Source organism: Leopardus geoffroyi, chromosome B1 (genome assembly GCF_018350155.1).
Source record: "Leopardus geoffroyi isolate Oge1 chromosome B1, O.geoffroyi_Oge1_pat1.0, whole genome shotgun sequence".
In the NCBI taxonomy this organism is placed as follows: domain Eukaryota; kingdom Metazoa; phylum Chordata; class Mammalia; order Carnivora; family Felidae; genus Leopardus; species Leopardus geoffroyi.
Genome location: NC_059327.1, coordinates 16,141,722 through 16,156,893, shown reverse-complemented (window position 1 = coordinate 16,156,893; position 15,172 = coordinate 16,141,722). Strand labels below are relative to the sequence as shown.

General features: G+C 40.7%; 1 protein-coding gene and 1 long non-coding RNA gene across 51 annotated transcripts in view; one reads left to right on the top strand and one right to left on the bottom strand.

Moving 5' to 3' along the window:
• SORBS2 (sorbin and SH3 domain containing 2) overlaps positions 1 to 8,973 on the top strand; it is a 348,480-nt gene extending 339,507 nt beyond the window's left edge. For 45 of the 50 annotated variants that reach the window (XM_045453378.1, XM_045453373.1, XM_045453715.1 and 42 more), the window contains 3 exons: positions 1,321 to 1,370; positions 5,043 to 5,149; positions 6,776 to 8,973. In XM_045453378.1, the coding sequence (XP_045309334.1) occupies positions 1,321 to 1,370; positions 5,043 to 5,149; positions 6,776 to 6,837 (219 nt within the window). In that variant the 3' untranslated portion in view covers positions 6,838 to 8,973. Of the gene's footprint in view, positions 1 to 596; positions 687 to 1,320; positions 1,371 to 5,042; positions 5,150 to 6,775 lie in introns of all 50 variants that reach the window. The other 5 variants (XM_045453380.1, XM_045453456.1, XM_045453576.1 and 2 more) reach the window with 3 other exon arrangements.
• The window catches only part of LOC123585606, a 191,415-nt gene that overhangs the window by 117,938 nt on the left and 58,305 nt on the right, over positions 1 to 15,172 (bottom strand). The window lies entirely within an intron of this gene.

Below are 15,172 nucleotides of genomic sequence, written 5' to 3'. Positions count from 1 at the left end.
ATGAACCTGTGAGATCATGACCTGAGCCGAAGTCAGACGCTCAACCGACTGAGTCACCCAGGTGCTCTAAGTACCTCATCTTCTTATGCTAGAAAGACAGCTTGGATGGGAGGGGAGTGAATACAGAATTGAGGAAGGGGAGCAAACTATAGACTCATAGACTGAAAGGGACCCCAGAGTTCTCCATCCATTCTTGGACCAGTGGGATTTTTATGGACAATTTGCAGGGTAAAATTCCCAGCCTGTCAGTAATCCACTCATAATGCAGGGACCCACGAATTGGCCCTGATGTCTAAGGACATGGATCCATCTAACTCAGTGGTCATCAATAAGTCACTTTTATAAGTGTCATGCAAACGCCTACTTATCGCATTTTAGCACGCAGCCATCATTTAGAAGAAGAGGTCTTTGAACTGTGTTGTGAATGAATTGTAATATTTTTCTTTCCCTGAAATGGTAACATTTAGGTAGTCGGTAGAAACGACGTTGAGTTTACATATTCGACAAACATGTTAACTTTCATTCGTTGCAATATTTGTGTGGATATGTGGGATGCTAAGGTTTGTCATTTCCAATATTATAAGTATCTATTACAGATACTGGTCTTGATGCTTAGTTTAAAAAGAAAGGAAACTCTTTTGAGAGTTCAGTGCACTGGGAATTTCTACCAATATTTCTCTTCTAAGGTAAAATGTTACATGTTACCTGGATATTGTTTGTTACCCTCTAGTTAAAGTTCTCTGTTTTCTCTTTCTAAAAATGCATGTGTTTTCTCAACATTGAGAACAGAGAGTGTTAATTCAAATGTAGCATGGGATGTCTGCCTATCTACATTTTCATCCGTACTGTATGTGAAAATGTTGTCTGTGAAGGAAAAGTAGAATGAATGTGGATACTTTGCCGTTAGATTAAATGTGGTTTATTTTTCGCTTGTTTGAGAAAACGCTGAAGAATAAGGTTGTATGAAGGTGTCCAGATTTCCCATTCTAGTGATTTGGTGTCTATGTTCTTGCCATATTCCTGGCCTTTGAAAAATCAATGGGACTAAACCCTGACTTTTCCTTAAAGCTTGAACAGACCAGATTCTAGATACATTCCAAATATTTGAACCTTGGTTATTTTCATTTAATTCAAAGCACCCTTCAAAATATTTGGATTATTAATCCTGCAGAAACCCTTTATTTGGTTTTTTTTCCTTCCTCTTGGTTTTTTACAACAGGAAATATTAAATGTCAAGAAAAGTACCATGCCATTATCCAAATTATCTTTTACTTAGTACCAGTTTAAACGCTGATTACATTGAAAATCATTTCATTTCAGCCACAGCGTCCTGTGTTTACTCATGAAAACATTCAAGGTGGGGGGGAACCGTAAGTATTCTTCTTATCTTCTAAGTTCAAGACTAACCTTGACTCACAAAATAGACAACTGGTGTACCAAAACAGAGGACTTTGCAAGTGAAAGAGGACAAAGTAACTAAAATGAGGCCTCTGTGATCAGTCTCTTTCATAACGTAGAGCAGAAGTTCATTTTAAAAAGAAACCCAATCATTTTGCATAGCAGCCTTCGATTTACACGCCAGAAAAACCTAACGGCGCTCCAGTGATGCCTGAGACTTACCAATCTGCCTCCCTCTTTGTTCTACCAACCATGCAAATTCCAGTAACCACGGCTGTAAAGACACAGAAGTGTCCTAACAGTGGTTGTACACATATCTGAAGGCCAGAAGAATGCCAAAGTAGACCAGAAGTGATAAGTCCGTAACAAAATTCCAAGGTTACCTTTTGACAAAGGTCTTCGGGAATGGCAGCGTATTAAAACAGTCACTGTCATTCAGTTAAATGCCTTTTCCCGCTTACAAATTCCCTCTCCTCTCTGACCCACAAGTCACCTCAAATCGAAGGTGTCACACATGGTCTTTAAGATTCTCTTTGGCGTGTGTATCCATTTCTGCTCCATTTTGCCCATAATAGATGTTCAGCGGCGACATACTTCCCACTGGCTACTGCCTAGCCTGTAAGTCAGGAGCTAGACCCCTGGGAAGGAGCACGGATGGGAGCACGGACAGAACTAAACCTTGTGAGGTACCCCTGAGCACAAGCAGGGCCTCCAGCCCACGGCACACTGAAAAAATTCTAAAAAATCAAGTATGACCTGTAATTCTGAAGTTTGGGTTTGTTGCCTTATGTAAGCAAATGATAGGAACACAACACAAAAAATAAATTCCGGGCCTGTTTAGGTCTATTGTGTTACCAGCACATCGTATTAAGCAGCTGTTAAGGAGATTACGCATTAATAGGTATATTATGTTATACTGTTTTATGTCATAAAAAGTTAACACTTCCAAGTGTGGTCATTTGGGTATTTATGGAAACCACAGAGCTCACAGGTGGGAGAAGGCACTTTTTCAAGGTCCTGCTGTGGACTTTAGAAACATCTTACTAAACATTACTAAATTTCTATGTGATTACAACCCCAAGGAGTGGGATGATGGGGTGTCACTTAATTTCTTTCATTTAAAAAATAGATTGGAATGAAAATAGGTACCTAAGGTTATAATGTTGCCGCAATTCAGAACTATAATAAAATGTGTTACAGGAGACATTGCAAGTTATAGAGACAGCTTCAAATTTGGCTGAGCATTTTTTATTTAAAAGACAAATTTCTTTTTGAAGCATCCTGACCTCACCACCATCATTCATCTCACCGACACATCTTTCAAAATAGCATTTTAATTGTAATTCGGCTGCATTTCCTGTCGTGCAACACTGGTTTTGAAAGCCAGCAGAGGCAGAGGGGTTTCCGGAAGGTTTGTTTATGTTTTCCATGAAACTCCCAATTTTTTTCCTTTTCCTTTTTTTTTTTTTTTTTTTTAATGTGTGTGTGGTCTAATTAAACCCGAATGGTAAGTAAATGTTGAGGAGCATACTGGCTTTTGTCATACCAAAGTGAAGTAGGAGTTTGTGCCAATTTTGTTTTTTTTAGCCCTTGGGACCTTGAGATTCTTCAAGCAGCTGGGGTTTGGTGGCCTTAAATGGGCCTGTCTCCATAAGAGTTTGGACAAGTGCCCGAGGGAAGAAGGCTGAAGCCTCAAAAGCTCAATCAGAGAATCAGTGTTTCCCAAAGGGAGAGCTTCAATGTATATCCATAGAATCAGCAGCCCAGGAATGACTTTCTCCCTCAAATGTGACACTGGCAAAGGGACCAGGCTGAAATCAACTTTCCCCATATGAATATAGAAAAGAACATAGAAAATATAGCATCCCTTCACCAGAGCAGCCTCCAAATCAAATCCTTAAAGCAAACAACAAAATAATAGGTCTTCTCTAATCAGGGCTGGCCCTGTGCAAATACCGAAATTAAGCAATGTGGGTTTTCAACACCTCCCTGTCTTTTTTACCACTGCTCTGGGATTCTGGCTACCTTTCTCTGTCCTTCTCCTTAATCAGAATCCTTTTTCAACAGAAGACATCAGATGCCCAGTTTCAAAAGAGTACAAGTGGCAGAAAAGATTCCCTAGCAGGATAAAATATTAACAGGGAAAGACAGGTCTAATGTTGTGATTTCAGGCTTTGGTACCAGCCAGAGAAAATAATGTATTCTAGGAGATGATGTTAGGCATCACATCTCACCAGCTCTTTCCCAGACAACCACCACCATCGCTAACCCCCACCACAAGCCAACTTTATCTGGGTCCCCCAACCTGAAAAAGTTCGTGGACAGAGAGGAAAGCCAACGGAGCCATGTCCCTGATTTATGACATGCTGTTTGAGTTCAAATGGTAGAATAGTTTTGTTCCACCAAAATGTGATTTTCTGACTGAATGAAGTAATTAGATGTAAATCATTCTTGTTCCAGCAGTATTCAATATTATCTGCTTTCTAAAGTTGACCTTAAAAATCCAAAGTGCCCTGAAATGTGGTTTTTATTTTCTTGCATTGGCAGAATTACACAACTGTTATAAGAAGCAGCAAAAACAAAAGTTCACTGAGTTTTTAAAATCCCCCTCATTCTGTTGGTAATATTTTAATAGTGATAGAAAGTTTTCATGTTAATTGCATATCAGTTGCTTCTTGAACTGCTCAGCTGCTAGGACTTGTGTCTTCACTTTCCAAAATGCCAATCCATGTTAATATGCAGTAAAATACATACTATTTTGTTAACCACAAATTCAATTTTACTGATCAATGTCACCCAAATAAAGGCGTTCAAAGAATTCAGGCAGAGAAAGGAAACTGGTAGCATTCTGTCAGTAATTCTTTTTTACGTAAAATTATTTCAAGGGAGAGTTCCAACATCAAACACAATTTCTCCAGGACCTATTTTAAAACGAAACTTATACCCATAATCTATTGTTTGATATTGGCTCAGTAATCACTGAGCATAGAATACACCTGCTTGACTTCAGAGGTGAATTACATCAGATTTTCAAATTCTAAATCCTCATAGAACACTGCTTCAAACTATAAAACTAAGTGGCTGTAAAGAATTCCTGTTGGCGGAAAAAATAACCTTTTCTTTTACAGTAATCCCCACATAGCGATTTAGAAGACATGACTAACACAGTTTGCACATCTCAATTTAGAATCACTTGAAAATTCAACTTGGAAGTCCCAATTATTTGCTTTTGATTATAGTCAGCTAAACCTGTAACCCTTTCTCATTTTTACATTGCTGGATAATGCACATATCACTTCTTTTATATTCTATACTCTTATTTAATGTCTTCATGATATCTATGAGTGGACAATTGGAATCCAGGTCTGATTTAGAAATGTCAAAATGTTTTAACCCAACTTGTGGATACTCTAACCTTCCACAAATACTCCTCACTGTAGTTTTGAAATGCTATCAGAGTGGTCTAAGTCCCATGAAAATCTAAATATTTCTATTTACTTTTCACGCTTACCAAAGATTTATACTAATTTCACATGCTAATAAGAATAGAAACGTTGAAAGTAAAATGACTATTGTATAATTTTCTATAGTTTCACAAAGGTGTAAAGATTTGTTTTTAAACGCATCCATTTGTCCTGTTTAAGGTTTCAGGCTCTGTATAACTATACTCCTAGGAATGAAGATGAGCTGGAACTCAGAGAAAGCGATGTCATTGATGTGATGGAGAAGTGTGACGATGGATGGTTTGTGGGTATGTGTACACTTCCTTCCACACCCTCCTTCCACACCCCTTTGGCCGCCTTAGAACTGGCTCGTATTTGCTCACTTGCGATGGACAAAGGCACTTGCGATGCCTCGGATCTTTCACACATTGCCCTGCATTTTTAATATGGCTTAGTATCTACTGCTTTGGCCATACGTGATTTTTCTGCTAGTTTTAGTTCCACTTCCACTGAGAGAAGCAAATGTCTTCGAATAGCACCAACCAGGAAAGACTGAGGTCTAAGAACCATAACAACGGTGTTTCCTAAACGAGAAACAGTATCGCTCTGTCGGGTGGGCGGTTAGGTGTCCGCAGTGAGGATCTAATTGGAAAAAACCAAGATGCAGGGAGCAGTTCATCTACTTACTAGGTCTGATGTTAAGTGCCCCGAAAGTTCAATGATCCACCTTTATGTTAATTTTTGGTAAAAGTTGAGAGAGGTTCCATTCTTACCACTTAAAAGGCAATCACGTTCTTACCATCTTAAGACTAGAGCTTTTCTGAGAAAACTTTTGTAGATAAGAGAACCATACAATGGGACACACAGGAAAGAGGTAAAAAGAAAGAAAGAAAGAAAGAAAGAAAGAAAGAAAGAAAGAAAGAAAGAAAGAAAGAAAGAAAGGCAGGCACAGGGGAGAGAGGAGACAAGATGAGGGAACCAGGGCTTTCTATAGACAGGTCATCAGTGAGGAAAATAATCAAAGAACCGAGCAGACACCAGCCTCTGCTTCTGTTCATATTAATCCCCCCACTTAGAACAAAAGTAAATGGCTAACCCACACAGGGGAAAAGAAAATCAATCAAACCAAGACAAGAAGTTCCAGAATGTAAATGAAACCGTAGAGCCTCTCTTCACTCCATTTGCCCTAGAAATCCTAAGGAAGAATTCAGCACACCAACCTTTATTAACGGTTTCAAAGGAATTCTGTTATTTGAAACCAAAGGCAATCATGATGATGGCCAGTCCTACCTGATGATGAACCCCTGTCTACAAATAGTTCTTGGCCTTTTTTTTTTCTTTAGTGACTGTAAATGTTTATGTTTTATCAAGGACTCTGGCAGTGCTATTTGTAAATGAATGAGGCGGCATTCAGCGTGATCTTCTATGACATCACAAAACTGGATGGTCCCTGATAGGCCATTGTTACACCGTGTCGCACTTTTCTAGTCCATCCCATCACACTGCCAGCCTTGTCTTTATTTAGATTGTCCTTGAAAACGTCACTTCCCCCAGTGCTTTTTCCTTTCCTCACTCTTGCCTAGCAGCCTTGGTGATGGAGCATCGTTATACTTAATATCATTACACTTAAAAACCCACCTCCTCAGCAGGATTGTCTTTCCCTTCAGGCAGGGAGGCTGAGCTTTTTTTTCCCTTTAGTCTGGTGTGGGCTGGGAGCGCAGTGCCGAACCTTAGGAGGCAGTGAAGGCGGCAGGCAGTACAAATAAAACCGCTCACTTTGTGTCTGCTATGCCTTCAAGTGAGTTTGCTCTCTTTCCCAAACCCTGCTGGGCTTGCTCTCTTAGTGAAGGCTTGTAAATGAAGAGCTTTCAAGACCGCAAAGAAAAACCGATTATTTCATTGCTGTCCGTTTCATTTGCTGCTTCTATTTTCAGGAACCTCGAGAAGAACCAAATTCTTTGGTACTTTTCCCGGAAACTATGTCAAGAGGCTGTGAATCACTCTCCCTCCTTTTTACGCTGCATTTCAGCACCACATCTGTATAACCTTGCCTGAAAGATACCCTTAGGCCTCCTCCTCCCGCTGTCCTGCCTTCCAGTTTCCCGTAGAAGTCACCCACTGTCACCATCTCTATCTGCCACCAGACCACCAGCCAAGGAACTTCCTGCTGCCCCGCCCTGGGGAGGCTAGCAGACTTGCTTCCGCATGAAAGTGCATATCCCTGATGTCTGCTCTAAACTTTGAGAAGTCGATACGTGAGATCAGAAAGAAAATCATTATAGTTAGAAAGGGTTACGTATTTGAGGCAAAAAAAAAAAAAAAAAGAAAGAGAAAATGTCTCAAGGAGACTCTCTAGTTCACTTCGAAAGATATTCTCCCCTCAGGCAGCCAGAGATTGTGTATTACTAAATGCTGTGGTTTGCATTTTCGCATCCTTAGCTTGGCAGTGTATTTTCCTTTCACGAGTTTGCCTAGTGTCCTGGTTTACACGACATGAAAACTGTACTTCGGCTATCGTTTGCCTGCACTTATATATTGTAATACGCACAGTGATTACAAAAACCTAAAGCAAGAGTAGGAAAGTTAATCCGAATGAGTGTGATTTTGTTGATTGAATGTGAGTTTTCAAATAGGAGCCTTTTCCTGCAGTCTCTTCTGTACTTTTTAGAAGTGCAAACCGTAAGTGATTAAGAGCCTTTGGTAATAATCATGAGACTATAAGAGGTTTAGCTAGACTACAAAAAAAAAAAACAAAAACAAAAACAACAAAAAAAAAACCTATTGTGTTGTAAAGTTGCATTGCTATTTTATATTAAAATGTAATAATCAGCATCATGAACAATGAGCTCTTAGTGTTTTATTTATCTGATAAAATTTTAATAAAAACAGTGTTAGTGAGAGGTGCAAAGAATTATCCTAACGTAGACACTTGAAAGTATCTGTAAGCAATATTCATAGGTAAGATTTCACTGTGTGCACACATATACATTTGAGATTGTGTGAAAACAGACAATCCATATGGTATGTTGTACATTTTATGGAAATGTAAAGGAATCCCACACATTATTTTATAGAAATAGAGTACTTCAGAAGCATCACAAGTATGAAGGCTGGTTTTAGCAAGGATTATGATCAATACAATTATTTTTACTATGATAATTATTTTTCTTCTATGGAACTCAGAATCCTGGCTACATTTGAGGACAGGAATATGTTGAGCCTGATTTTCCTGGTGTGTGTAAAAATATTTCCTCGGAATACATTAGGCACTTTTTAGAGGCAATGTTAAATCATTCGGGTTATATTTTCTGCCCTGAAGTAGACATTTACAAAATGGTTTTGGGACCGGAAAGATTTAATGTGGTCAACAGTGCCTGAATTACACATACCTTGAGAACTAGCTTTGTATTTCTTATGACTTTGCATAAGAACTATTCATATTTGGATCTTGAGCACCTTATAGATAAAACTTTTTATGGCGTTTCTTCTGTGGACAGTGATTGATCTTTTCACAATGTACGTAGACCCTAGCATTTTGTACATATGTTTGCTCTTTTGTACAGACTATTTAGTTGTTGAGAAAATGGGAATTTCCTAATTTGGTCTTTATCCTTCACCTTAAACTAAGCTAAAACACTTTCAACAGATTATCCTTTACATATCCCACAGATCACAAGCACGCCTTGATTGCGCGATTCTGTAAGATAGCATTTATGCAAAAGTTTATGAACTTACAAGATCTGAGCAGCCAAACTGAAATGTACATAAATACGGATTACAGAGGAATCTCATTAGAAAGAAGGTAAAGAAACATCTTTGAGTAGACTACCTTGATTACTGTCAAATTCACAAGCAGCTTTATATTTTAAAGGCTTTGGGTTTGAAATTGAGTCAACTGCATGCAGCTTTGCTGATAAATGAATATTTATCTTTGATGCCATTTATGAGAAAAGATTTCAATATCTGTTGCCTGTCATATTTAAGAAAAATTACTGTTTCTACTCTCTGTATCTGATTTTAAAAGGAAAAATATTCATACCTGGCTTTCAGCTTATTGACTTTGAATTCTTATAAGCGAAGGTCATTGTGTTTTTCTTGAATAGACATCTAATAAATTTTGCTTGGAAGTATACTTTAGTTTTTCTTTTTGACATTTCTCCGTAAGAACATTGTGTAGTTTACCCCCAATTTCTTCCGTAAGCCAAGAGAAAATGCATTTACTCTATGTTCTCCTGATACACAAATGGAGAATAGATGTATATGCATCAGCTCAGAGAAGAAATATTCTTTAAACTCATCACTAAACCTCATTTGCGGAATGAATACTCTTTGGCTGAAAATCACCACTCAGCTAAAAGCAACACATTTAAAAATATTTCTGCCTCAGAAGCAGCTATTTTTCCAAGAAGAAGTTAATTACATGAAGTTGGAAGCACTTTCTCAACTCAACTACCTTAAATTTTAAAATTACTTCCCTAAAAAGCTTTCTCACCATCGGCATGGGCAGTCCCTGGTAATACCCACAAGCTTTTGGCAAATTTCAAATTATGTGCTTTTCTCACACACAAATAGTAAAGGGCTAGCTCCCCACCTTGGATCCTTTCTAATAGACCTTGGACCCTTGTGGCTCTATGTGTATCAGCCCTCATCGACATCTATCTCTCGCATTCAGAAACACATACATTCCTCTGTTGGCAATTGCGTTATCAGAGGTGTTTTGTCAGGTTGGTTCACCTTAATTCTCACCTTGGACCCTTCCATTCCATTGGATAACTTCCACTGTATATTAGCTCTCCACCAAAATGTGTTCCCTTTGTGTGAAGAATATGCCCCAGAATATTCTTTTGTTCCTGTTTCCATCAGAGCATTTATGGGTAATTTCACCAGGTGAATCTGAATCTGATAAGGTCGGGGTGCTTATTTGTGTACTCCGGGTGTCTCCCATTGCTCTCTTCAAGTGAATCTCTTGCCAAATGATCAACACCCTGAAAATACAAATCTGGGATTTTAAAAACACACCCATCAAAATCTAGATTCCCTCTTCCCACTTGAGAATTACTCACTTGTGCTTCTCCGTAAAATCTGCTGAAATGGCGCAGCAGCCTTGTCAAAGCCCCGCGCCCAGGAACCCCCTCCACACCTTTGCGGTTTGCCCAGACTTGTGTCCCCGCCATGCGGGTACTGCTCTGAGGTCCAGAGCAACTACACCACAGTGTGACGTGCCTGCGATGCCTCCTCATTGTGGATGCCAGGATTCCAGGTGGAATCTTGAATTACTTTTTGCTTTAGAATTGCCTCACACTTAGTAACCTATCTTACTTGATTTTATGTCAACGCACGCTCATCATCATACACCAAAAATTCCTTTAAGGCATGTCATTTATGCTACTAGAAGCCTCCCTGGCAGGTGGAGTAGGATCCCTTGTTGCAAACTCAATACGGCGGGGCCTGTAAAGCACTGTCTGCTTATCTGCCTCTATCTGCTGGGGACTCACATCTGTGTACTAACTGGCCATCTCAGTCAGTGAAAGAGTAGCAACAAGGGACCCTCTGGTACCTTAGGTGCCAAATTTTAATCCCTCCTTTAGCGACACCCTCACTAAAAGCAGGTATGCCTAGCTCTTATTTGATGGAAAGCAAAAAGAACCTGTTTGAGTAACTGTTCCCATGATCATTCACTGCTTGATCCCTGTGTAGGTGGTCAGATCGTGTGGCCTGATAATCTCTTCCTATTCTTGACCAGATTTCAGCCGCAAGAGGTGGTATACTTTGAGGAATCAGGTAATCCAAAAGACTAAGTATTCTGTCGGCTTCCAAAAGTCTGTTTATTTAAAGGCTGAATCATTCCATCCTCCTTTCCAGATTATAGCCTTCTAATAGCTATTTACGTATCAGTTATGGTTTCAAATCATGTCCTCATCGTGAATGATTGGGTCAGAGCACAAGCAGAGATTGGCGTTATTAATAAGTGGTCTATACCAGGGATTGGCAACCTAAGGCCTGTGGACCAAATTCAGCTTGCTACCTGTTTTTTTATGGCTTGCATATTAGGAATAACCATTGGCGTCCCACTATTTGTATAGATAGACATTGGTGATCAATTTGATGATAGGGAACACAAATTTTGAACCCCAATTAAGTGAAATGTTGTCTCCCCAGAAAAAGAATCTGTTTCCTCTCACTGGTAGATCTATACTAAAAACTTTACCCCAATATTACTGTGTTTTGAATTTCATCAATAAACTGGTGGAAATTTGTTTTCTCTTTGTTACATAATTGTGTACATACTATCCTCAATGTTGCCTCCTGCATACAAAACCTAAAATATTTACTATCAGTCTCACTAGAGAAAAAGCCTGTGAAACCCTGGTCTATGCCAACTGACAGCAACAAACCGGAAAACTGACCAGAGGGAAAGGAATACTGAACGTCCGCTGTATTACCAGGCAGTAACTTACATGTGTCCCACGGGTTTATCTTCACAACAAATCTAAGAGGAAATCAGCTTTGTGCCTATTTTATAGGTGACGAAGCCGAGGCTCTGAGAAGTTGATATGAAATATAAGATGGAAATTAGATCCAAAATATGGTTTGTCTATCTTCCAAGCCTGTGCTCTTTCTTCTAAATCAACCAAGCTTGGTGTGAAACACACTGTTGATCTAACGAGTTAAACAGCTACATCCGCTTACCTCCTTCCACCCCATCATTTTCCCAGACTCTGCCGTCACGAGCAGCCAGCCACTCATAACAGCCCCTTGCTGTGCATGGGATGACGAGAGAGGTGTAATAGCAAAATAGTGTTTCCCTGAGGAAAGCTAACTTTCGATTCTAAAAGCACATGGTAACCAGGGAGAAAATGACTTTGATTATTGACATGTTTTAATTGAGCATAAGCCTGTCCATGAGTTATGATTCATTATGGCCCTAGGGGCTGTTGCTTATGAGCCAACTCAGCTCTGGGAAACTCTGGGTGCTTTGGAAGTTCTTGGTATTGTTGAGCCACTGGGAGAGAGACAAGCCCAGCATGCTCTAGGAACGCAGCGTGCTTACAGAACATCTTTTCAATATACCAAGTCCCAGGATACGCCAGCCATTCTCCGCTAGACGACTCGCTAAGCCTTAGCTCACTGCTAAATTCAGCCACTCAGCTCAGGAAAATTCCATCTGAGCTCATGCACATACATATATCTTGACCCAAAAAACTTTCAGTGCAAGACAGAAATCTGCCTAGCAAATCTTCACCTGTTCTTTTGGGGTTTCTTGTTTCATCCTTTTCCCTAAAATACGATGGGTGACTCAGGAGTCCCAGCGTCTTCTAGAAATAAGTGCCATTTCAAACAAAACTCTTGTTACCAATAACAACACCCGTGGACAAGTGTCAAGGAAGCTTGAGAATGACTTCTTGAAGCATTTTTTTTTTTCCTTTTTAATTGTACAGGCAACAGACACTTAACGGGAAAAAATTAGAAATATAAATGAGTACAAAGAAGAAACACAGAATCACTAACAGTCCCATTTAGGGTACAGATTACACTTTGGAATACACTCTTCCAGAGTGTTTTCTGCACGTGCAGATTAGTGTGTTTCTAGTACGTAGTGTGCAGGCAAAAGTAGATTCGTACCGAACATACTGTTTCATAACCCGCACTTAACATTGAGCAGGACTCTGAAAACTAAGAAGAAGGAGGAGGAGGAGGAGGCGGGAGAAGAGGGGGAGAAATCAGGTTTCCAAGTCAATGTGACACTACCAAGGTTCATAAAAAGAGTGAGGAAAAGTCAAAGTCAATCCCCAGGATTTATGAACCTGTAATTAATTCAAAGTCAAGAGGCAAGAATTACAGAATTACCAGTAGGCTGGAAAATCTGTTGCAATCTGAGGAACTGCTATGGGGAGGAGAGAAAAGATGAAGAGGGAAAAGAAAATAACATTTATTAGCCCCCTACCATAAGCTATCGCACGTGTGAGGCATTTTTATAGCTAAGGAGTGGCCAAAGAAACAGAGATGTTAAATTGAAATATATGTGAACTTCAGAGCAGTGGAATGCAGCCTCCAAACCACCTTGGACGTTAGCAAAGTGCACAGGTTTTGAGTCAAAACTGACAGGACAGATAATCACTTATTTTGAAAATAGATGTATTCCAGACAAGTTAGATCGAAAACGTCTTTATAATGTGAAAGCACAGGGCTGCTCACCCAGGACAATGTTGTTTCTCTCCTAGGGGACACTAGGCAATGCGTGGAGACATTTGTGCTTGTCACAACTCGGGGTGGCAGATACATCACTGCTGGCGTCCAGGGCATAGGGGCCAGGAATGCTTCTAAACCCTCCCGGATGCAGGGCTGTCCTCACAACAAGTATCCAGCCCCACATGTCTGTAGTGCTGAGGTTGAGAACTGCTGCTCGGGGGAACCCATACTACTTAGGGGAATCATACTGTAGCTCATTTTATTAAACATTTTTCTTTTAATCCATGGTTAAAGAGCCGAGAGCCAGAGGCCTAATGGTCTCTATATTCTCCCTACATCTGGCAATACCAGATCCTTTGGCAGAAAGCAGTCCCTCTTCCCAAATGTGGGAGGTAAGAACAAAATGCGTACGAAAGTAAATATGGAGTAAGATAATAGGTGATTGCTTATAGATAAACATTAATCTGTGGAAAATCTCTGTGGACAAAATGGCCCATCTAGAGCAGAGTACATTCTCTCCTACAGAGGATCTCAGAGAGAGTGTAGTTGTGTCAGGGGCTGGGTGTGTGAGGTAAGATGAGTTCAGTTATTTAGGAAGCTGCTCGTAGGTCTCACGGTTGGTGAAGAGAGACTCCACCTCCTTCCAGAAGACATGCAGACCGTAGGGGGTTCGCGACGAGGCTAGCCTGGGCTCTGAGTGAGGACCCGGAAGGTGCCGTCTCCTGAGGCTTAACTTGAGGCATCCAACTGTGCCCCTCAAATCATTCACACCATCTGCAGTGAGAGTCACATCTACGTTCCTAGTGAATAAAAGACTGGGAACATTCTCGTCTCTAATCAACATCTACAGGAATAGTGACCGTGTAAACACAAAACGAGGAGCTCAGTCTCTGGTATGGCTGACCTATATGCCCCCAAATTCGTATTTCAGTTGAAGCCCTAACCACCAGGACCTCAGAATGTGACTGTGATTGAAGGTAGGGCCTTTAAAGAGGTAAATAAGATAAAATGAGATCAGATGGGTGGCCCCTAATCCAGTATGACCGCGGAGATTCAGACACAGATGTGCGCAGAAAGTAGACCGTGTAAAGACCCAGGGAGAAAACAGCTACCTCCAGGCCAAGAAGAGAGGCCTCCAGGAGACTCCGTTCTTGTTGACACTTTGATCGTAGACCTGTAGCCCCCCAATGTGAGAAAATAAATTTCTGTTGCGTAAGTCACCCAGTCTGTGGTCCTCTGCGACGGCAGTACTACAAAAATAATCCAGTCCTTCCCTCGGGACCTCTCACCTCTACACACTCTTCCTTCTCGGCTCCCCAATTCTCGGTGGGCAGTACACGTATCTTGCTCCCGAGATGACGACTGCAACTCCCCCTCCCCCAACTCTGTCCTCAATCTGAAATTTGCATATAAAAACAAGATATAACAAAGGATAACTATTGAGTAGTTCCTGCTTACGCCTTCACGGAGAGAAGAGACCCCTTTTCCCTGGCACCGCACGCGTGCGTGTGCCCACATAGAGCCACCTTAACAAAAAATAACCAACAGTGTATCCTGTAATGCAGGAAAAAAATTCTAGGTCCCAGGAGGTAAAACTTTAGCAAGATCTTCTAACTCACTGTTAATTACACATAAACTTGCATTGACAGGAAAACCCACCATCGACTTATCTTACAGCAGAGGGCTCTGAGTCAGTAGCGGTGTCCATCACAGGGAAAGGAGTCCCTATCTCTGATCTTAACTTTCTCCATTGTCTTTGCACATCAACCTGCACATCAGTCAGAGCCTGGGTACCTCCGGGGAGTCTGGAAGGTTCAGGAATAACATACCTTATGGAATCATAGGTCATTGAAGAGCATTTTCCTGAATCTTGAGAAAGTAAGATCAGGCGCTGAAGCACAATCTCATTTCAACAAATTTGCTGAACTCATCTTGGTGGCTAAAGGTGCCTGTATGGGGTTTATTGAGAAGCTACCCAAAGCCTTTCATGTCTCCACAAGCTCCAGGGATTTCTGGGTTATTCTCTTGCTAGCCTTTCAGAACTCTGGGTCCCCAAGTTTTGCAAGGGCTGCTGCCACCATGGCTACCCCCTCAGTGGGAGGCACACCTCAATTCTAAATGGTAACTGCACAATTTGGAAA